A 23,771-nucleotide genomic window follows, 5' to 3' on the forward strand; every position below is an offset into this window, starting at 1 on the left:
ATTTAACTTTAACTACTTATACTCGTACTCGCTGCGCAGCAGTTGTCGTTCGGTGAAACATTTCTTGCGTTTATAACTTGTTTTTAAGTTTTCTGGCTGCACTTTTATCTTTTTAAAATTACTGAAAGAGAATTGGAAGAGCAGCTCGATCAAGCAAATATCGCAGCTCGATACATCACACAGGTCGAGCATGTTGCTGACTCGATATATTACGAACAACAATAAACTCCGATGTTCATCGTTTAGGCGATTAGTTTGCACATCCCTAGAACGACACAACTATAATTTTTTAAAGCAACTTTATTATATTATTTTTTTTTTCGTTCCTACTTTTGTGTGATTCTACGCATTTACTAGCCCCAATAAATCATAAATAATCGACAGTATTTCTTGTTGCTCAACGTGTAATCGGCTAGAGCAAAACATAAATTCCAGAACTCCACGCAAACACTCTTTGGGTGCCGGCGTGTGTGTGTGTGCGTCAGTGTCAGTGTCGTGTCCGTGTACGGCCGAAATTGCAGGTGAGTGTGATTTAAATTTTAAGCTAATTGCCTTACACCTATTTCCATCTTATACATAGGCAAATGTCTATATAATTGTGTATGATCATGAAGGCAATAAAAATAAAAATAAAAAAACAACGCTGTGTGATGAGATGACATGAAAAGCAAAAGCAAGAATCGGGCAAACGAAATGAGAGTGTGTAACGCAATGTTGAAATACCGGTGTGCGCGGCGTCAGTGTCGCCCATGTATTTGTGTGTGTGTGTGTGAGAGAGCGACTTGAGTTCAATTGGTTTGAGTGAGTCATTAACCGGCCTGTACATAAACGCTGTGTCAACCGTTTTAGATATTTACATATGTTGCTATTAAATTTGCACTGCTGCCAAAACATACAAACAACGTATGTAAATATACTTATTAGAATTATTGTGTTTTTAGTTGTACAAAACATGAAGCAAGCCAACACCAACATGCTCAACACAACGCAGCGTGTGTGTGTGTGTGTGTGAGTAAACTTTTGGCGCTCTCTTCGCTGCAGCTTTAAAATTAAATTCGCCAAAAAGTCAGTTAAACTTTTGAATTGCAAAGCCAAAGCTTGAGTGAGTGTGAGGGTCGCCTTTAAGTTGTTAGCGCGTGCGCTTTGCGCTAGAGCGAGACAGAAAATTAACATGCATACACATAGATTTACATATTATGTATGTGAAAGAGTTAAACACATTTCGTTGTGAAGTTGCTTTTTGCCAGCTGCCATAAATCACAACAAAAGCGTCAAGGCGTTATTTTTGCCCGGCGGCTACCTACATACATACATATACATATGTATATGTATTGCAATTGTATAGAAGCGTGTGAAAATTGCAGTCAACCACCGTTTTTCCAACATTAACGATGTTGAAAGTTTTTCCACACGCAGTTACAGTCACAGTCACAAATACATACAAGCACTAACGCTGTTGAGTTCTTGGGTTACTGTCTTTCCTTTGTGTCTGCAAGTCGCGCTCACTTCCGTCTTTATCATATGTCAACGTAACACACATATATACACACATACGTGTGTACATACTTACACACTATGTACATAAGTCCAACTAGCAGCAATATTATCTAATTAGCATAAAGGCGCATTTTCCAGTTAGAAGTCACCTCTTGTCGTTTTGTTTAAGCTTTTTTTTTACACGTGTACATATTTATGTTTGTATGTATTGTTACACATACAGACACATACATATGTTTGTGTACTTTGCTCGTTTTTTTTTCTGTTTCATTTTATATTGAACCGGTACATTAGTCAAGCGCGCTAGTATTTATTGTTCTGGTTCTTTTGGATTTGTCCAGCATCTTCTCATGATGACATTCCCAAGCTATTTGTAACGGTTTGTTTTGTGCTATTGAGAAAGCCGTAGTGACGAGCATAATTTTTTATAAAGCAAAATTTAATTCGCTATTGCAATACCCTGCAAAAATTAGTTTAACAAATTGTACTACAACAAAATAAATTATATTTATTTGCATTTAATCTGCTAAACAGCCAGCTCTGACCCATTTTAAAACCACAGCATATTAAATACAAAAAAAAACTGAAATAAACCGCAAAGCCAAAGCCGCCTATGGGACACCCAAGTTCTAACGCTAAGCCTCAGCCGCAGCGCAAGAGGCAGCGCATCCACACATATTTTTCTCATTTTCTCTCTCACTCTCTTTGCTGTTGGCTGTTTTGAGCGCTTGGCCCATTTTCAACAAAATAACAACAGCGCTGCTGCTGCGCGGCTAACTCACCTTCGCTCTCCCCCACACTAAACACTAATGCAAAGAGACTAAGAGAGCGCGCGCAAGCATGCAGGTGATTTAATAGCGGATGCTGCTTAGTTGTTTACACACGCTCACTCACTCACACAAAAAAACTAACAACGCCAACGCCCGCGCTCTTTGCCTGCTGTCAGTATGAGTGTGTGTGTGTGTGTGTGTGTTTGGTTAGTTTGTGTATTCATTCATTATTTGATTTATCGTTTAAAAGTAGAACGATTCGTAATTTGCTTTTAAACATGACCAAAACTGGATGCTGTGCATCCTCTAGCGTTTTTCAGAAGCGCGCGCGCGCTCGCTCTTCTGTACGGTGGTCTTCACTCTCTTTTACTCTCTTTTTAGTTCGCTCTCTGTACAAATAGCCAGAGCTTAGTTTGTGTGATTTACGTGGCTCTTACTTGTTGCTCATCCAGGCCAAACAGCAATATAAACCTGTTTTAGGTGCCAGCGTTGCCATTTTCAGCCCATACACGCAGTCACAATAGATATTATTCATAAACAAATAAAATGTAATTAATATGTATGTATATTGCTATATTGATGGTCGTCGTCGCTAAGTTTAAAGTTTTTGATGATTCATGCGCTTATTACTATGAATATTGTTGCGCCTACTGTCTTAATGTTGTTGCCTTGATTATACAGCTGCGCCTCTGCTGCTGCTGTTTTGTTTCTGTTTTGGCATTGAAATTTGCACAAAAACGCAAGCAGCCAACAGACGCGCTGACGTCATCGAATTGGCTACGCCGACGACGCTTGCTTGCTAAAATTTTATTTATGAAAAAAAGAATATAGCACAGACAAACTTGTGTAAATACATGAGTAAGTACACACACATGTATGTATGTATATTTTTGGACAAGAACAATTTTAAATAGATTTTCGAATTTGCATTTTAAGTGCAGACATTGATGCGCTGAGAGCTTTTCGAACTTGAAAATTTTGTACATTAAAGTTGTTTGTGTGTGTGTGTGTGAGTGAATCGTATCACGTGTATGCGCGCGCTCTTCTGTGCTCCATGCTCTCTTTACAATTTGCCGGCTGCGCAGTCGTCGTCATTGCTGCTGCTACTGCTGCTGCTGCGCCGCCGCTGCGGCTCACTCTCACTCGTTTGTTTGCTCATGCGTCGAGTGCTTTCTCATTTTTACAAGTATTTATACTATTTTCATTTATTTAGCAGCTATCGGTGGGAAGGGGGGAGAGCGGAGCTGCTGGCTTTTGTGCAACAAGTGTGTTTTGTTGTATGTTTGCATGCTGTGTATTTTATGTTAATTAACCAAAACGAGTTGTTCGTTGCGCTTGACTAGTTAAGCGGGTGCAGAGTCGCGTCAACGGCGCGGAGAGTCTCGTATAGAGAGCTTAACGCTGGGGCGGCGTTACGTAACAGCAAAACAAACGAAAATAAAATAAACGTTAAGAGGCGTTTGCTTTCAAATTTCAAAGCACCCTAGCGTTGCCACCTGGCAGCAAACAACAACAGCAGCCAGCCCGGCCCCCCCGCTTAACTCTCTGACACTTGTTACGCTCAGCGATCTCTCACTCTCCACACATGTAGAGTAGAGTATGCGCATATACATGTGTATGTGTGTGTGTGTGTGTGTGATGCTCCAAGCCAGCCGCGTGACTTGCTTTTTGGGCTGCTCGCCGGCCATTAAATTTTTTGTGAAGCATCTCGGGAGAAACGAAAGCCAACACTTTGCACCCTCTCCCCGCCAGCTCCTGTTGTTTCCCCACTCTTGGTGCTTGCTCGTCAAACAAAAAGCCTCACCAAGCCACTGGTTTGTTGTTGCACACAGATAAAAACGCTGTGCGGCGCTCGCACAGCAGTCGCTCTACGCGCTGCGCTGTTCGCTCGCTGCTCGCTGCGCTGCGACGTTAACTCATTTCGCATTTGGCTTTCGGTACGTGCAGTCAGCGGATAACGCAGAAAGCAAAAACTTGACGACGACTAAACACATACATACTTACACATATGTAAAACATACAATACATATAAACCAAAAAGCAACTGTTTTTGTTGCCGATTTTTTCTGTGAGTGCAGTTCTGTTTCTGTTTTTTTTTTTTGCTTTTGTTTTGCACGTGGTTTGGTTTTGGTGCTAGTGAACGCAAAGAGCGCAAACTTTACAAAAAGAAGAGTATAAGCTGAGTGTGTGTGTGTGTTTAACATAAAATAAACTGTTGACATTTATGCATATGTATTATAATGTTGCTCGTTGGCAACGCCTTAAAAGTGCGCTATCAACAACAATAATAAAAATAATATCAGCAGCGTGGCTCTATCCAATCAGAACTCTGCCCTTCACCCACTTAACAACTCTTGTTGCGACTTTTAAGGCTGCTTGTTAGTGTTAGTGGGTCAAATGGCCCAGCGACCTCCGCAGAAACTCTACGCGCCACCCTAACACACTGCGTCTCCCCCCCAACACTCTCTTTACCCTTATCTTATCTAACATACACACATTTGTCGACAAATGTCTTTAAGTACATTGCGTGCAGCGAAAAGCTGTGGATAGCAACAACAATGAAGAGGCGACAGCGGCAGCGACAGCGACGTTAACTGTGATCTTCTTTCATTGCGTGGGGGCAATGCAAGAAAGCGAAAGAGAGAGGGAGCGAGAGAGTGCATACGCAAAGTATAATGGAATGCAGACATTTATTCTTCTTCTTTTTGCTTTGGTCGCTCTTAAACGTTTTCATTTCTTTTTGTAATTGAGCTGCACTCTACACTCAAATTTCGCTATATAAAATTCATTACTATACCAAGAACTAAGCGCTAATTTCTGCAAGTGTATTTAATCTTAGCGCGCATGCGGCTTTGCTTGTTTCCTTTTAATAATTTTATATGATATCGCCACACAACTTTGTAAAGAAGCAGACGCCGAAATATAAAAAGAATTGCTTGATAAACCCAAAACGACGTAATGTTCTAAATTGGGTGCTCTGATGGCAACGGTTATCTGCAAAAATATTTTTCATGATGTGCTCATGTCTTAAGTGTATGTGTGTGTGCGTGTGTGTGTGTAAAGTTTGCATTTGCACCTGTACAGGGTTAAATTAAGCTTCTAAGCAAAGTATCAATTGATTGCAGCTGCTCTGACTCAGTCGCTCTCTCACTCTCTTTCGCTTTAGACTACAATGCACAGTTATTGATATGCTTTTGCTTTAGCTGCTGCTGCTGCTCATATCACAAATGTATGTATGTATGCATGTTTGTTTGGTTGCAAGTGTGTGTGTGTGTGTGTGTGAGATATTATTACCTGCTTCGCTGCTATTAACTGCCTTTGGGCGCTCTCTCACTCTCGCTTGACGACGCTGCGTCGTTGCTTCAGCAGAGTTTCCTGTGTGTTGTGCTATTATTAAAATTTAGTCAGCGCTCAAGCTTCGAACTTCGCCCGCACTCTCACTCACACTCGTCGGCCATAACTCACTCGCGCAAGCTTCGCTCGTTCGCTCGCTCTCTTGAATGCCTACACTCTCTCTCTCTCTCTCTTCGCTTTAGCTCTACGCTGACTTATTGACCACAGGCAAACGGCAGCTCGTTTATTTAATTTGACAGTCGCGACGGCGCGCTCGTTCCAATCAGACGCAAGGTATTAATTTTCACTGTGACTCTCTCTCTAACGCAGCAAATTTGCAATATTTCAAATATTTTTTTCGAGTGTGCTTGTGGTTTAAGTGTCTGTGCAACAAATAAAAATTAACAATAAATGCAACAGATTTTATTTGCGGGTTCGTATACATTTCAAAAACTTGTATGCTCTCTCTATATACGTGTGTGTGTGTGTGTTGGTGTGTTGGTGACTCTTGTCCAGTCAACGGCTTTTCTAAATTGACATACTTTCTAAAAAAGCGCAAAACAAGCAGCAGCAGCAACTACTACAAACAGCAAATCTGACTGACCAGCTACAATAATAATAACAACAACAACAACCAGTAATGGCAATATCCACAAGTGCCGCTGCATAGTCAGGTTTAAAAAACAACAACAAAAGCAATAGCAGAGGACATAGAAACCATAGAGACTAAAGAAGGCCTCATAAACAAGTTGATAGACAAGCGAGCAGCAGCAGCAGCGAGCAGCAGCAGCGAGCAGCGCTGCGACTGCGACGCACTTCAAATGCGGCAAAAGCTGCTTGCGCGACTTGTTTTGACCAAAGCAAAGCGTTTGTGCTAACTAACTGTAAAGCAAAACTAAAATGCAAGAGCCTATGTCTATTTAAGCATAAACTTTAGCAACTCTCTGCTTGGCTTATTAATTTGCAGGCAGCGCGACAGACAGCCAAATTGTTAAAAATGCTAAGCAAATGGCAAATTATGGCAAAGGCTTGAATAACAAATGCATTTTTTTTTTAAATATTTGCTTAATTTTATTTTTAAAAATATTTGGCATGCATTTAAAATTATTTTAGAATATTTTCTATACAAATTCTTGTTTGATTTAATGTTTTAAATAATTTTACAAAAATATGCTATACCTTACACATTTTTGTGAAGCATTTTTTTTTTAAATATTTATTTAAATTTGTTTCAAATTTTGATTTAATATTTGATATAGCAAACATTTTCTTTACTTTTCTTTTGAGCTTCAACTTGAATTATTGCATGACCAAAGTATTAACTATTACTCTCTATAGAGTTGGCTTGCGTGTTTGACTGCCATTTAAATTGGCATTTTTAATTTATAATATTAAGCGTTTAAGTATTAAGCGTACATAACCAAAAAAAACATTTGTTGCGCTCTCTCTGTCGTTCTCGCTCTCTTTGGAGAGCTGCCGAGTAGCCTCAGCTGAGTTGTTGTTATCATTATGGCTTAGGCCATTGGCCAGTGTTGGCCGCATTGCTGAAATTCCGCAGCTTTCTTTTGTCTTGTAGCTTTCTTTCAGCATCCCATGTAAATTTGTTGTTGTTGTTTTGATTTAAACAAAAGCAAGACGCGCCCATTTCAACTAACAAATAGCCGCGCTTGAAGGTCAGCAACAATAGTAAATAAAAAATTCAATAAGCCACAAAAAAGAAACAAAAATTCTATGTTAATGCTTCATTGATTTTTCATTAAAAACTGCTGCTATTTGTTGTTGTTGTTGTTTTTTTAAACGAAAATGTCAAAAGCAAAAATCAACAAAATTTTATGTATACTTCATTTTTTGGCAACAGGTGTAATTTTTCAACTACATTACAAATATGCTTACCAAACAACACGTTTGCACGTAGCTGTTGCTATCTCGCTCTAGCGCAGCTTTTGCTTTTTTTTTTAGCATCAAAGTTCAAGGTGTTAAAATAACAATAAATCTTCTCGCTCGCACTCGCACGCACATATTTAAAAATAGTTAATTATTAATTGATAAAATGACTAATTGTGCAATTATTTTTGTTACTTGGCGTTAGTGTGAATTGTGATTTTTTTTTCATTTGAATTCTATTTTTATTTGAGTGGCTTCAAGGTAGTAAAAACAAATATTTAATGCCGCCGCTTTTGACTGAATCATGCATCAGTTATAACTCAACTGGCATTTAATTATGGAATGTTGTTGACTAGGCTTAACAATCAGAGTAAATATTTAGTCATCATTAAATGTTTATTTAAAGTGAGCTTAAAATAAAGTTAAACTAGCTTAAAAGCAGCTAAAAATGCAGCTAGCTAACTATGACTGATTTTCTTTAGCTTTATTTAGATAGCATCTTTTATGTTGCCAACTTTTAATTAATGACTAAATGACTGTACTTTGATTTCTTTTGACTCAGGCTATAAATAACTTATTTTTAAAAAACGTTTTACAACACTGCGCTCTATTGCATGTGAGCTTAATTTTTTTTTTTTGTTTATTTTGCTTTCAATATTGTTTTAATGACAGCTGTGCTTGCAACCTGGGCTGACAATATTTGTTTTAGCTGCAACAATATTTACTTTTAGCTACTCTAATTTTACTTTAGTTCGACTAACATAAATCAAACGAAGCCGCATTGATTAGTGGGATTTGCCTATGGGGCTTTGTTGGGAATATATTGAGTATGTGTGTGTATAAAAGCAATTAATTAGTCATTGATAAGCATATGTAGTTAGATTGGCTATAAATTATATTTGACTTGAAGTTTCTACATAAATGAAAAGTCTATTTTTAATATGGGGAAAAGCATAAAATTAATTTAATTGAATTGAAACAACGCTTTATATTGTAAAATATAATTTAAAAAATATTACAAATAAATTATTAAATTTTAAATATAGAGTACTTCATATAAAAAGCCTTTTAAATATTTTAAAAATTTGCGCTATAGTAAAAAATATAAAACAAAATTTAAATGCATTTAGCTTGAAATATATTTTGCATTAATTTAATTTAAAGCAATGCTTTAATATTCTATTGAATAATTAATTATAGGAAGCAGAATAAAAACACAAATTTAAATGCATTTGGCTGCGACTGCTCTTGAAATAAATTTTTTATTATTTTAAATTGTATTGTTAATATAAAGCAACTTGCATTGCCTTGACTCGACATATAAATTGTTTATATGTATAACTGTTGTTGATGACAAAGTTAACAATTTATCAAGTGTGTCTGGCGACTTGCATATCGGTATGCATAACCTCAAAACTCAATGTCACGCATATTATTTACTCATTTTTTAGTATATATGTATGCGCTATTGTTTATTGCTTTTGTTTTTCGTATTTAGTTGGCTTAACGATAAAGTTTTTTTTTGTTGGAAATTAGCTAACGAGCTGGCTGTCATAAAAGAAGTTGCAAATAATAAAAATAATAACAGTAAAACTGACTGGCAGATGAGAGACAACACGTCACGTCTGTCTCTCTGTCTCTGTCTCTATCGCTCGCAACTCAATAGACGTTGCATCATTAAATTGTTTGTTGCTTTGCGAATAGTTTTGCATGCACAAAATGTCGCGTTTCATAACCACAGATAAAAAGCTTTTGTCTGTGTGTGTGTGTGTGTATTAATATTTAATGTTGACTGAAACGAAAGCTAAATGCAAACTAATAATAAATAGCATATTAAAGCTGCTAGTGCTGTCAGCTATTTTAGCTACAAATTATAGCTTGAAAATAAATTAAGTTGCTTAAAATTGTAAAATTATTACAGCGTCGCGCATTGTCGCTTAGGACCAACTAAATTTTCTTTTAGGTTTAGCAAAGTTAGTTACAGCTTTAAAATAACTTAGTTTGTATAAAAAAATTTAATATATAAATATTCTACAGGCTAGCACACTGTCGGTTATGCACAGCTTTGTATATTTATATGCCTTTTTGGCTTAAAAAACTCATTTATTTTTTTTTCGTAATTTAGCAATTTTATATTAATAATACTTATTTTATTGCTATTTTATATTTGCAAACAACTTGCGCTCAAACTATTGCAATAAAGTAATTTAAATTAACAATAAAATTTTTATCAATAGCCAAAAAACTTTCCAAGTCGCATTCACTTGATTATCATATGTTTGCAAAAAAAAAAAAAAAAATACCCTTAACCCAATTGCAGCACATCATAAATTCAAATTTTTTATTGTCTCGTATTTTTTTTTTTTTTTTTTTTTTTTTTTTTTTGGGTGTTGGCGACATCATTTAACTGGCGTAAATGATAAATATAGCAAATGTTAGTAATCAGGCTAAGTTTTTGCTTATCAGTGTAGGAGAAGAACACGCACGTTCATTTTTTAAGAACATGCGACCCAATTGTTATAACACTATTGTCTTGTCGCTTGCTATTTGCCAATTTGTAATTGTTTTTGTTGTTGGGTGGGCCAAAAAAAATACAAAAAAAAAAAAAAAATATTGTTAGATATAAATTATTTTTGGAGCAATCGCCACATGCACACGCACAATTGACACAAGTACATGTGTATTTGTATGTGTGTGTGTGTGCCAACATTAGATAAGATATGCACATGATTTCATTGTACAAATAAGGCCAAAATAATTGCCAACGGAAATGACGTTGTGAGGCAGCAAACAAAAACCAATAGAATTTGTTTTTATTTGTAATTTTCAAATAACCGAGAGTACGTGAAGCAATTATAATAGTCAAGTTTATGAGAAGGCCATTTATTGAAAAAAAAAACAACATTTTTATATGAATAAAAACATTTGTAAAGTTTAGACAACAGCAATAAATATTTTATTTAAAAAATTATTTAAAAAATTAATATAATAAATTAAATTAAATTAATATTTAATTAAAATAAAATAAAATTAATAAATAAAATAAGTATTTAAATCCACAGAATGCATCTTAAGTCAATCCGATAAAGCAAATTGCAGCAATATAATTAATTTTTTATATTTTTCATATATATTTTTTTATATATTTTTTATATATATTTTTTATATATTTTTTATATATATTACTTTTTATGCTGCTCAGCTTATATTGAATGCCCTTTATTTATTTATTTTGTGTGCACATTAGCCACAAAACAAACAAACAAAAAACCGAATAAGTAAAAATAATAATGTTAAGCATTTAAATTTTCAATTGCACGTAAAGTCACTTAACGTGGCCAACACTGCGGCCGCCGCTGATAAGCGAACACGATTGCCGGTTATGTAATTGTGACCTAATTGAGATTATCATACAAACAAAACAAAAAACACTACATAGTGCATTTAATTATTGACTTCAGTGTAGTTTATAAAATAAAGTGAAAAAAAAAACTTTCCATTGATTGTAGAGCAAACAAGCGAAAAAATTTGTCAAAATATGTCACTTCACTTCACTTTTTGCCCTTCAAAATTACCAAACAAATGACTAACACACACACACACACACGCACACACATACGCATGCATGTTTGCTTTTTTTTTTGCATAAGCCAAATGTCTTGACAAATTGACCAAAGCAATTAACAAACTCTGAGCTGAGCAGCGTGATGAAATTGATGAAGTCACAACAAAATATACACAACAAATAAAATGTTGAATAAATAAATGATAGCATGTGGCTGAAAGTGTGATAAGCTAGTTAGTTGTACTATTTAATAGAACTTATTTGTTATTTAGTTGAAGCAACTAGGCAGAAGCTAGTTGGGCTTAGTTTTGTTTTGACTTTCAGCATGAAATTCACTTCTTAATTAATTTGCAAAACATTTTTAATTCTTCTTTATTTATATTTTAATTTTTGTATATTTTTTTTTATAGTTTTCGCACATATTTCTTATGATTTTTGTTTTTATTTTTCATTTATAATATTTATTTTATTACATTTTTCCTTTTTTAAATTTTTATTTTCTAAGCCAGTTGCTGCTTTATTAAAAATTAATTGTAACAATGAGTTTGCAATTTAAATTAATCTGCTGCTCTTTTATTTTCTTAGCTTTCTTTATTTGTTGTTATGTGTTAATTATAGCAACACTTCTGCCTAATTTTTTATATTAATTTGTCACACTTCGATATAAAATAATTTAAAACTAGAATAAAACAGTTGACAGCAAGTTCGAAGCAGTTAATGTCCAACTATTGTCTAATTAATAAAACATTTTTTCATTAAGGATTAATGAACTTCTGTTTTAATTTATGCCTGCGAAAAAACAAAAATTCAGTTTAGTTGGTCAACAATTTAGTTTGTTGGCTGCTTTTCATTAAAAGCCAGCAATCGACTTAATTGTTGAAATTAAAAGTTTGGCGCTGAAAGCAGCAAGCAAAGTAGAGAAAAAAAAAATGATTGTTTTAACTATTTTAATGTTCAGTTATTATCATTATGCTCTCTCCATCGTCTGTTTGCTGAATGAAAACGAAAGGTAAAAGCAAAACGGCAAGAAAACAAAACAACAAAAGCAAAAGATAGCAAATGCTTTTTGTTGTATTTTCGCTTTTATAAGTTATTTGGCTTCAGTTGCGTTACGCATACGCAATGTGCGCGCTCTCTCTCTCTCTCTCTCTTTCACTCAGGCTGCATGTCTGCGCTCATTAGTTTGTATATGTGTGTGTGTATTTCGTGGTTCCGCTGGTCAAACAATAAACGTGATTTTTTTTTGAGCTCATTCCATTAAATGCATTTAATGGATATTTAAAACGTAAACAATGAACAAAAATGTTGCGCGTGGGTTAACCAGGCCCTCAATTATGTAAATGCTATGCAAATGCATAACTGGTGGACAATTTATTTAGTAACTAACGCTAAACAAGCGCTCTGGACTGCACAATTAAAAAACAAAGACGAAAAATAATAAGACTAACAATGCATTTGATTTTTATATGAGAAAGCTACAGAATCAAAAGTGTAGCTTCAATAAATGCTTAAAATTTAAATGTAAATTTTTCAAAGCAACAAAAGTGCAGCCAAGTAGTTTAAATGCTTGAAATTTTAATAAAAAAATTGAGCAAGAAGCAAAAATGCAGCTAAATAGTTTAAATAAATGCTTAAAATTTATAAAATAAAATCTTCGCAGAAAAAAAAAAAACTAATGCATACAAATATTTTAGAACTATTTATTTAGTATACAAAAGCAATAAAAAAGATATAAATAATAAAAAATTAAAAATATAAAGTTAAAAAATAAAAATATATAAAATTTTATATATTAAGTAAAATCAGCTTAGTTAAAATTAAAAAATATAGAAATAAAAAAAAAATGTATTCAAAATATAAAATAAAATTATACAAAATTGTATATATTAAAAAAAATGCAGCTTAGTAAACATTTGAAAGCACTAAGCTTAATCTAATTTATTTTTGACTTACAAATAAATATTGGCAATGAATGTTTTTCTTCTATAATCTTTGCTATAAATAAACTATGTCAGCAAATTTCACTGTAAATTTGTTAACTAAGTTTTTTAATAATTTTAATTTATTTCATATTTTTTCCTTGAAACTCTTTTTTGTCATGCGTCATTCCAAATCAAAGCAATGCGTCTATATATTGCTAAATCACTTTCATTTCCGCTGTACGTCGCTAAAGTTAAAAGCAAATAAAAAAAAGCTGCAAATGTTGCTACAACATATCAAAATTATAGATTAAAGTAAACATCCAACTATTTGTGGGGAAATGACGCATTTAACTGAGAGACGACTGATGACAGTCTCAAAGACGGGCGATCGGGCAGGATGCTTTGAACATTGTTAAAATATTATTATGAGTCAGTTTAATTTTTTTCGTTACAGTTTGATTCAAGTCTAAGGAATTTTGTCGCTGTGCTGATTAGAGTCGCAACTCGTTTACAGCTGGCACAAAATAAAATATATGAGCTCATACAACGAAACAAAAAAAAAAAAAATTAACAACAATTGAGTAATACAGTAAACACTTACCTAGAGAGTTTTTTTTTTTTTTAATTTACATTTTTTCGTTTGACAAGGTTAATGGACAGCGCTACCTTTAAATATAATTATTTTGTTAGCATTGTTAATAAATAAATTATATTTATATACATGCGTGTGTGTGTGTGTGTGTAAAGTTCAGCGATAAAGTGCGATGATGTCATTATGATCATATTTTTTGGAATTTCTTTGCATTTAGATTTTTATACATTTGCATTTTTAAACGTTAATCGTTATTACAAATTCCAAATGCTGCGTTAAGTCCAAAATGTCAATTTGTTAATAAGGTAACGAAACTTTGTAGCTGCTCAACTAAAGTTCATAACATTATTAAAAATTTAATATGCTTTTTATTAAAACGATAAACTTTATTATTTTGAAGGCCAGCCCCCCAAATATTGTTGTAATCTTTTTCAACTTTGTGCATTTCCGTTGCAAAATATTATAATTATTTTTATCTGTGACCAGCAGCAGCCAACAAACATATTTAGCTTAACTTTTGTATACACGATTTATTCATTTGTTGTCACAGTGCCAGGTGACAAATTCAAAAATAAACTTTCAAAAAATATGAAAAGAGCGTGAGCTTGCAATTTGTTATTAATTTTAATTGCCAACTAATTTACATATTTTGTTTGCTCTCTCTTTACAGTTTGACTTAGCACAGTAGTAGAAACAACTAAAGTACAAGAAGCAAACAAAGAATAAGAACAACAACAAGTTGTCTGCCACCCTTTCTGACCTTTAAACAAATTCCAAGCAATTGAAGTTGAAGCAAAGCTGCAAAAATGTCGCCGAAATCGGTAAGTTTTAACTGATAAGTGCCTAAATATATTTTATACAGCGAATTTTTAATTTCCCTTGCAAATATTTTTAGTAGATAAGCTCTTTATATTTTGTTGTAGGTTTATTTTTATGATTGTTGGGTTATAAATAAGTAAAGAGCTTTATAGACTTCAGATGGATGAAGAATTTAATTTGGTAATTTGAATTTCAAGCAAATATATTGGACAAACTTTGTGTTAATACAAATATTAACAAAAAAAATATTAAATGCTACAGATATATGCAAAAAATAATAGTCCTAAAAGTTATAAATTTTATAAATAAATATTTATTATATATATATATATATATATATTATAGCTTGAAATATAATTGTTGGAAATATTAAATAAAAAAATTCAATGTATATAGCTAACTTTTAAAACAAAAATAATTAGAATGAAAATTTAGCCTTGACTTAAAAATGAAATTTACTATAATTTTAAATTTCTTTATAATAATAAAAATAATAACTGCGCTTATCGCTGCCGATTGACAAGCGAAGACGTCATCAGCTTGTTGGCCAAATTGCCTGACGTCTTAGCGTAATCATCTATGTTTATTGCTTTTGGTTTTTCTAAGCGGCGCACACACAAGCGAAAGACGTAACAGCAATGACGTAAACGATTTTTTCGGCGAAAGCAAGTGACGACGTCATTGGTGCACTTAGAAATATAAAATAAGTAAAAACTTGCACTTGACACTTGCCACGAGTTCTTGGCTAAATCAATTGATAGCGAGGTCAGACCACTAAAGAGAGCAACAGACAGATAGACAGAGAGAAAGAGAGAGAGAGAGAGAGAGAGGGGCAGAGAGCGTGTGCTTGTCAGTTGGTTGACAGACTGACAGATTGATTTGATGTGACAGTGATATAGCGCATTAAATTAATTTATAATAAGCGCCCCCTTGCTCGTCAATCAGTCAAAGTGACTATCTTTAATTTAACTAACTTTTGCTTTTTATTCAAACAGTTTTATAGTCAAGTTTATGATTGTCAATTTGGTATTTATTATAAATGATAAGATTTCAAAATATTGTAAATTTTGAAGCTGACAAGGTAACAAAGCAGATACCCCAAATATTCTATATACATTTCTACAACAAATTCTACAATAATTTTTACAATTTCTACAGTAATTTCTAAAGTAATTTCTAACTATTCTACAACAATTTCAAGAACCAATTGGAGAAATATCGAAAATTATTCAAGCTTTTATGACTTCTACAACAATTTCTTCAAAAGTTTTACAACAATTTCTACAACAAAATGAAAGAAATATAGAAAATTACGCAAGTGTACAAATGTGTTTGGGACTTAATTTGTACAACAATTCTTACAACAATTTCTACAACAAGTTTAAGAACAATTTGTTGAACAATTTTTACAACAAAATAAAAAAAGAAGAAGTTAATTTCTACAATAAATTCTACAACAATTGTTTCTACAAGCTTAAGAACAATTTATTTAACAATTTCTACAACAAAATAAAAGAAATATAGAAGTTAATTTCTACAACAATTTTTACCACAAGCTTTAGAACAATTTATTTAACAATTTCTACAATAATTTTTAGTAGAAATATTGAAAATTATGCAAGTGGTGAAATGGTTTTTATGCCTTACTTTCTCACATGTTATTAATGCATATTTAGCTTGAGGTCTTAAGGTATTTGGTTTATCTAGGCTTGTCTAATGGCAGCTTTAGCTGACAGGCCAACGTGTCGTATGATTGACATTGATTTGTTTGCACACACACAAAGCCGTGCCCACTGCCAATAACTTAATATAAGAGCTCGCTTTGGCTTTGAATAACTTTAGTACAAATTGTGTTTGTAGAAATTCAATTATTATTTATAATAAAAAAAAAAAACATTGCTTAACAACAATACTAAACAAAAGTTTATTGTGCAGCTGCTTTTGATTGAAAGCTGACCAACGACAACAAAAGCTACAAGCTGACAGTTGAGCGAGTCTATTGTCTATTTATAGTCGGACTAATTAACATGCAATTACAATTACAACAAGCGGCCATTTCACATCCATTAATAAGTAAAAGTGTCGCCAAAGAGCACAAGTTAGTCGTTCGCTCTGTCTCTTTCTATTTGACTAACTAATGCATGAGTAGCTGTTGCTGTTGCTTTTGCTTTTGTGTGTGTGTGTGTGTGTGTGTGTGTGTGTGTGAATCAGAACAGTTGTTTGCATTTTCTTTTAGTTCTCTATTTTATTACATGCTCTGTTCTTCTTTGACCACCAAGCTGCTTTGTTTTCATTCTCATAAAAAGCTTTGGTCCCCATTCGATTTTTCTCAGTTGTCGCTGGACAACGTGAAAAACCACAACGCGCTTGAACTTTTGCCTAAATCTTGTTCCAAATTATTATAATTATATGCACATTTATTTTTAATATTTTGTTGTTGCGTGTGTGTTTCGAAGTGTGCGCGGCGCTTTAAACGCGCCCATTAAAACGCATAATAATTCATAACCTACGCAATAACTCTTGGCTGCCCAACATGGTCGTCGTCTCCGACACCCGGGCGCGGCTCTCGCGCTACGCCGGCAGTGTCAAGCCCAAAACAACGGTGCGAAAAATCTTAAAATTCAAGTGCATTTTATATTTTATAAGCTACAGCAAGAAAGAAAGTCCGCCCTCTAGCATTCTGCATGCCCAAATAGTTTAGCGTCTAGATGTTTGTGTAGAAATGTAAATCAGATAACGTCTGGAAATGTATATATTATATATTTTTTGGGAATTTTTGAATATATTTTCGTTTTATACATATTTTATTCTTTTAAAAGTTCTCATAATTCAAGTTGAAGTAATTAAAAAAAAGGTAATTTAAATAAATATAAATTGAAATATGAATAAATTATTTTGAAGCTCTGAAAAATATGATAAAATATATTTTTAAAAAGATTTGTATAAAAAAAAATAAACACAAAATTTTAACAAGCTGCGTTTCAAATATTTTATATAAAACTTTCTGCCAAACATATTAAATTTTTGTTTTAGCGCTGAAACATAAAATAAAATAATATGAAATATAAATATATATATGAAACTTAATATAGAAAATATATAAGTTGCTGAGATTTTTACAAATTAATAGTTAGAGCTCAATATTGTAACAGAAATAAATAAGCTTAATCATATAAAATATGCACTTATTATTTATACAATTCAATTTAATTATTTAGATATTTTGTTATAATTTTTTTGATATTTATATTCGATATATATTTGTATGTTTTTACTTATTTTTGCGCTTTAAATGTTTCCCACGCGTTAGTAAATGTTCAAAAATATTTTGTTTAAAATATACCGCTTTATTATTTATATACCCCAAACCACATTTAAGATATTACCTCAAGCATAACTTAAAATGCATTGCAAATTGTTTAGTGCACATTTTTTGTGGTTAGCTGTCATTTTATTTTGTTGTCTTGTCTGCGCTTTTGTCTCAATAATTTGGCATAGCAGCGAGCAATTTGTCATGCTGCTATCAATAATATGCGCGCAAAATTTGTGGAGTAAAGAAATAACGTTGAGGATTTAGTTATGCAGTGTGGGGCGGGGCGGGGGGAAAGTGACGTCAACTGGTTGGTTATGCGACTGTTTCCGTTGCAAAAAGCACATTGCACAGTGGGGCAAGAGAGCTAAGCTGCACGTACACTCAATACAAAAGCCAACGGGCAACAACAACAACGTGCATTAACCCAAAAACGTTAATTGGATTGAAATGAACGTTTTCAATTTCCTTGCATTGTGTCACGTTTGATTTGCATTGCGCATAGAAACAAAACGAAATTAACTAGACTGAATGCAACAATTTCAATGTTGATAATAAATGAATCAGCAATTTGTTTATTCAACAAAAATCATATTAATAATATTATTTATTGGCTCAACATTGACACAATTATCAATTGTTTGTTACAATTGCCAACAGTTGGCAAAGGATTAAAGCCGCTAAACATGTGAGAAGTGCACGTGTCAGCTAATTAGACATTTTTGTCTATGTGTGTGTGTGTGTGTGTGTATGTGTGGGAAAACTACACTACTGCAACAAAAAAAGCAAAATCAATCAAGCCGAACAATAACAACAAAAAAAAAAGAGACAAAGTAAAAAGCAGCGATAGCAATTGATAGCATATTGACGTTAGTCTAGCTTAGCAGAGGGGTGAGGAAGCATCAGCAAACTGTCACATGTATGCAAAAAAAAAAAAAAGTGATGGGGAAAACTGTTGGGAAAAGTAAAAGCGGAAAAAAGTGCGCGCGCTACCAAGAGAAATTTTTTTTAAGGTTTGTCCAAGAAATGAGCTCCAATCTAAAAAGCAAAGCGAAATAAATTAACAATTTATTATAGAAGATAATAATCAATAAATAATAATAAAAAAATAAAAAAAAATAAGATAAAACAAGTATTATATATAAAATATATGCATATTCTGAAAATGATTGAGGAAAAATATAGAAAATAAATAAAATAAGCAAGTGCAAAAAAGATGAAAATAATATAAAAAATAATATAAAATAATATAAAAATATATATAAAATAAATATAAAAAATAATATAAATAATAAATAAAAAATAATATAAAAAAAATATATAAATAATATAAAAATAATATATAAAAATAATATAAAATATATAAAAAATAATTAAAAAAAAATATAAAAATATTCAAAATAATATAAAATATAATAATATTCAAAATAATTTAAAAATATAGTTTGAACATTGAACATAAAATCAAAAAATTTGCAATGAGTCCAAATTCTAAAGAGCCTTAAATCATATATAAATATATAAAGCTTACTAAATATATCTGTATAATAAATTCAAGTACGCTCTATATAATTTCAAAGTACTTTTGTAGAATTCTTTAAAAATTCTTGTTTACCTTTAGCTTACGACGATTTTCTAAAGCAAATACTTTAAATATATTTTTCATGTTAGATTTTTTTTTTTTCTAACAATTAAACAGGTTAATTTTAAGCAAGAAATACTTTGAAATTTAAATATTATGCGGGTTTATTTACAGCTCTATTAGTAATTTGTTTTTGCTTTTGTCGACGAACCCAACAATATTTATTTTCATCATAGCCCATGCCTCATAAATAATATTTAATTATTAATTTTGTATAAATTTATTATCTCTTTTAGCTAAATGTGCGCGTCACCACAATGGATGCGGAACTGGAGTTTGCCATTCAGTCGACAACGACGGGCAAACAACTGTTCGATCAGGTGGTGAAGACGATTGGTCTGCGTGAGGTTTGGTTCTTTGGACTGCAGTATACGGACTCCAAAGGTGATTCCACATGGATTAAACTATACAAAAAGGTAAGCAGCTGAAGAGAGCAGAGGCGAAGACATTAAGTTAGTTAGCAAGTTAGCGTTTAGTCATAGCTTTAATCACATCTAACGTTTTAGCCTGAATCGCCAGCAATTAAGACCATAAAATATTTAAAGCGTGTTAAGAAATATGTGGATAAAAAGACTGCAGACAATAATGGACACAATCAAACAGATGAAAGTGAAGAGGATGATGATGCCGACGATATGGTGGGCGGCCAATACCCAAAAATCCAAATCCAAAGCTTTTGCTAGTTTATACTTGTTGCATGCCCCAAGAACCACACGTACTTCTCTTTCGTGTTAGCCAATTTGTTAATAATTAATTTATTTCTAAAACATGCTGCGCACTTTTGCACTTTTTTGCACTCCATACAGACTGGATCAATGCCGTTCTCCACATGGGTAAACCCAACTAAACTGGGCTTGAATAAGAATTTACACTTGCTACAAGTTATATATGCTAAATTAATCTTGTTATGTTTTTCTCTGTAGGTGATGAATCAAGATGTGAAAAAGGAGAATCCACTGCAGTTCAGATTCCGTGCCAAATTCTATCCGGAAGATGTGGCCGAGGAGCTGATACAGGACATCACACTGCGTTTGTTCTATCTGCAAGTGAAGAATGCCATATTGACGGACGAGATCTATTGCCCACCGGAGACATCGGTGCTCTTGGCCTCATATGCTGTCCAGGCCCGACATGGCGACCACAATAAAACGACCCACACAGCTGGTTTCCTGGCCAACGATCGGCTGCTGCCGCAGCGCGTCATCGATCAGCACAAGATGTCCAAGGATGAGTGGGAGCAATCGATTATGACCTGGTGGCAAGAGCATCGCAGCATGCTGCGCGAAGATGCAATGATGGAGTATTTGAAAATCGCCCAGGATTTGGAAATGTATGGCGTTAACTATTTCGAGATACGCAACAAGAAGGGCACCGATCTATGGCTGGGCGTTGATGCGCTCGGCCTGAACATCTATGAGCAGGACGATCGCTTAACGCCAAAAATCGGTTTCCCCTGGTCGGAGATACGTAACATTTCGTTCTCGGAAAAGAAATTCATCATCAAGCCCATCGACAAGAAGGCGCCCGACTTTATGTTCTTTGCACCGCGTGTTCGCATCAACAAGCGCATTCTCGCCCTCTGCATGGGCAACCATGAGCTCTATATGCGTCGTCGCAAGCCCGACACCATCGATGTGCAGCAGATGAAGGCGCAGGCGCGCGAAGAGAAGAACGCCAAACAGCAGGAGCGTGAGAAGCTGCAGCTGGCGCTGGCCGCACGCGAGCGTGCCGAGAAGAAGCAGCAGGAGTATGAGGATCGCCTCAAGCAAATGCAAGAGGAGATGGAGCGTTCGCAGCGCGATCTGCTTGAAGCGCAGGAAATGATCCGTCGCCTGGAGGAGCAGCTGAAGCAGCTGCAGGCCGCCAAGGATGAGCTTGAGCTGCGCCAGAAGGAGCTGCAATCGATGTTGCAGCGCCTGGAGGAGGCCAAGAACATGGAGGCCTACGAGAAGGCCAAGCTCGAGGAGGAAATCATGGCCAAGCAGCAAGAGGTGCAGCGCATCCAAGACGAAGTCAATGCCAAGGATGAGGAGACCAAGCGTCTACAAGATGAGGTCGAGGAGGCACGTCGCAAGCAGGTAAGGATAACAGTTAGAGAGAAATGGAAAACTATCGATGCCAGAATCGGGTTTCCACTATCAAATAGCAATTATGTATATTATGGCAATTGTATGGAAAAGTATTGAAATTAATACTATTTATAATTAACGAAAATTGGAGCATCAATGGTTTTTCACTATCAAATTGCATATCGATAGCTTCGATTGTAGCATCAATTGTTTTCGATAGTATTCAATTAGATTAAAACATTTAAGTCTTGTGAAAGTTTATTCCAAATGGATAAATTTTGAAATTATGGAAAACAAGCTGGCAATAATAGTTATTATCGATGATTTGAATAATCACGTACTATCGATGCTGCCCTCTATCGATAGCTTAATGCAACTACTAATATATATCTCTGATTCTTTCAGGCTGAGGCTGCTGCTGCTCTATTGGCTGCTTCAACCACGCCACAGCATCTGCATGTGACCGAGGATGAGAAGGAGAATGAGGAGGAGATGACGAATGGCGATGCTGGCGGCGATGTCTCACGCGATTTGGACACCGATGAGCACATCAAGGATCCCATTGAGGACAGACGCACGCTGGCCGAGCGCAATGAGCGCCTGCATGATCAGCTTAAGGTAAGTGCAACCCAAAATCTGCCAATTGCTCTATAGACTAACTCTCTCTCTCTCTCTCTCTCTCTCTCTCACACACTGACAGGCACTGAAGCAAGATCTGGCGCAGTCACGTGACGAAACGAAAGAGACGGCAAATGATAAGATTCATCGCGAGAATGTGCGCCAGGGACGTGACAAGTACAAGACGCTGCGTGAGATTCGCAAGGGCAACACAAAGCGTCGTGTGGATCAGTTCGAGAACATGTAAAGAGCCACGATACATGCAACAGCCACGCCCACTACTCCTATCCCCCACCACCAACAACTACAACAACAACAACTATAACGTCGTCGCAGGCTTTACACACTTACACTTATGCACACAAATATGAAATAATACAATACATATATATGCTAAATAATTTATCAAGCCGCGATTTTCATAGCTTGTACTATAACGTACGTGTGTGTATAGAAAGTTTTTTTTTTTTTGAGAGAACGTGTGTGGTTAAGAAAGAGAAAGAGCTAGAGACAGAGAAGCACGTCCGTTTCCACAGACTTCTTGTCTTAAGCGACAATCATATCATTTTTGAAATCACTACAGTTCTAACAATAATATTAAAATCCGTTCCGTCGCCCATTCTCTTCCAAGCCCCCTATAACTTTTGCCTCCCTTTTTTTATGACTGTGCATGCATTGAAAAGAGACGCAAATCCATGCACAGAGACTTAGAGTACAGTAAAAACAGCATAACAATAACAACAGCAGCAACAATATTCAACAACAACAAACAACAACAGCGATTTGCATTTTTTCCCCCGTTATAAATATTATTTTTATTATATAAATACTATTTTTTTTTAAATTTGTATAATTGAATAAGACCTTGATATATTGTTTTTTTAAATTAACTTTGCAAAAGCGAAAGCAAACAAAAAAAAAAAACAAAACAAGAAACAAACAAAATATATAAAAAAGAGAAAACAATATTTTTAATTAATATTATTACAAATAAATGAGAAAAACAAAAAACAAAGCGAAAAATAAGTGAGTTAGAAGGATACAAATATAAAATTGTTCAAAACAAAAATCATCGGCAAGATAAAATTAGTTTCCATATATAGTAGCTATATTTTGATATACTTGATTTTTGTCTTGAACATCTTACAACAACAACAACAACAAAACGAACTATTGTGAAAAACCAAACAAAGAGTTTTTAAATTAAACAATAAAAATGTAAAACAAATAAACAGACTTTGAATTTGTTGCTTTAAGTTTTAAGTACAATCCAAATGAACATTTCCAACAACGCCATTATGGTGGGGTTAAGCGAATACTGCAACCACACTGGTGTTTGTATTGAATACATTACTGGCTTGCATCCAGAAAGTATGCAACATATTGTAAGTTTGTAACAGCAAATTGTCTATAACTCGTTTTTGAATCCGGCTTGAACGAAAATTGATGAAACCAAGCTTTTCAATTTATTGTATTTTATTGTTGTTTAATTTTGCTGTTTACAAAAAATTCTGTGAATAATTCTGTATGCAAATTCGGGCATCATAATTTGTTTTTAAAGCGATTAATTTAAATTTTAGCTATTGATATACAAATTATATGTTAAGTCGTCACTTGTGTATGTGTAAATGAATTAATGCGGATTTTCCTGGTGATTTTCGCTGGACATCTCGCGACTAACAATCAAAATCGTGAATTTTGGACTCGCTCAAGCCATTTCCAAGCTTTCCGGAGAGTACTTCGCGGAACA

The 23,771-nt window shown here is 34.0% G+C and overlaps 1 protein-coding gene across 4 annotated transcripts; it reads left to right on the forward strand.

The window, feature by feature from the left end:
- Positions 1–358: 358 nt before the first annotated feature.
- Positions 359–22,698, forward strand: LOC108606952 (moesin/ezrin/radixin homolog 1). 4 transcript variants are annotated; one of them, XM_033294625.1, is made up of 7 exons: positions 16,901–16,984; positions 19,571–19,750; positions 19,841–19,972; positions 20,141–20,167; positions 20,258–21,412; positions 21,809–22,021; positions 22,104–22,698. In XM_033294625.1, the coding sequence occupies exons 1-7, from the start codon at positions 16,916–16,918 to the stop codon at positions 22,266–22,268; spliced, it is 1,941 nt and encodes a 646-aa protein (XP_033150516.1). In that variant the 5' UTR covers positions 16,901–16,915; the 3' UTR covers positions 22,269–22,698. The 4 variants fall into 4 exon arrangements, with proteins under 4 accessions (XP_033150514.1, XP_033150515.1, XP_033150516.1 ...); XM_033294623.1 differs by lacking the exons at positions 16,901–16,984; positions 19,841–19,972; positions 20,141–20,167 and adding exons at positions 359–521; positions 14,234–14,384; XM_033294624.1 differs by lacking the exons at positions 16,901–16,984; positions 19,841–19,972; positions 20,141–20,167 and adding exons at positions 5,889–6,033; positions 14,234–14,384.
- The last annotated feature ends 1,073 nt before the right edge of the window (positions 22,699–23,771 follow it).

This window comes from Drosophila busckii, chromosome X, assembly GCF_011750605.1.
Source record: "Drosophila busckii strain San Diego stock center, stock number 13000-0081.31 chromosome X, ASM1175060v1, whole genome shotgun sequence".
Taxonomy (NCBI): domain Eukaryota; kingdom Metazoa; phylum Arthropoda; class Insecta; order Diptera; family Drosophilidae; genus Drosophila; species Drosophila busckii.

Coding starts and splice junctions, on each gene's coding strand:
- LOC108606952 (XM_033294625.1), top strand. CDS start 16,916: ATGGTCGTCGTCTCCGACACCCGGGCGCGGCTCTCGCGCTACGCCGGC. Junction 16,985..19,570: donor GTGTCAAGCCCAAAACAACG/GTGCGAAAAATC, acceptor TATCTCTTTTAG/CTAAATGTGCGCGTCACCAC. Junction 21,413..21,808: donor AGGAGGCACGTCGCAAGCAG/GTAAGGATAACA, acceptor TGATTCTTTCAG/GCTGAGGCTGCTGCTGCTCT.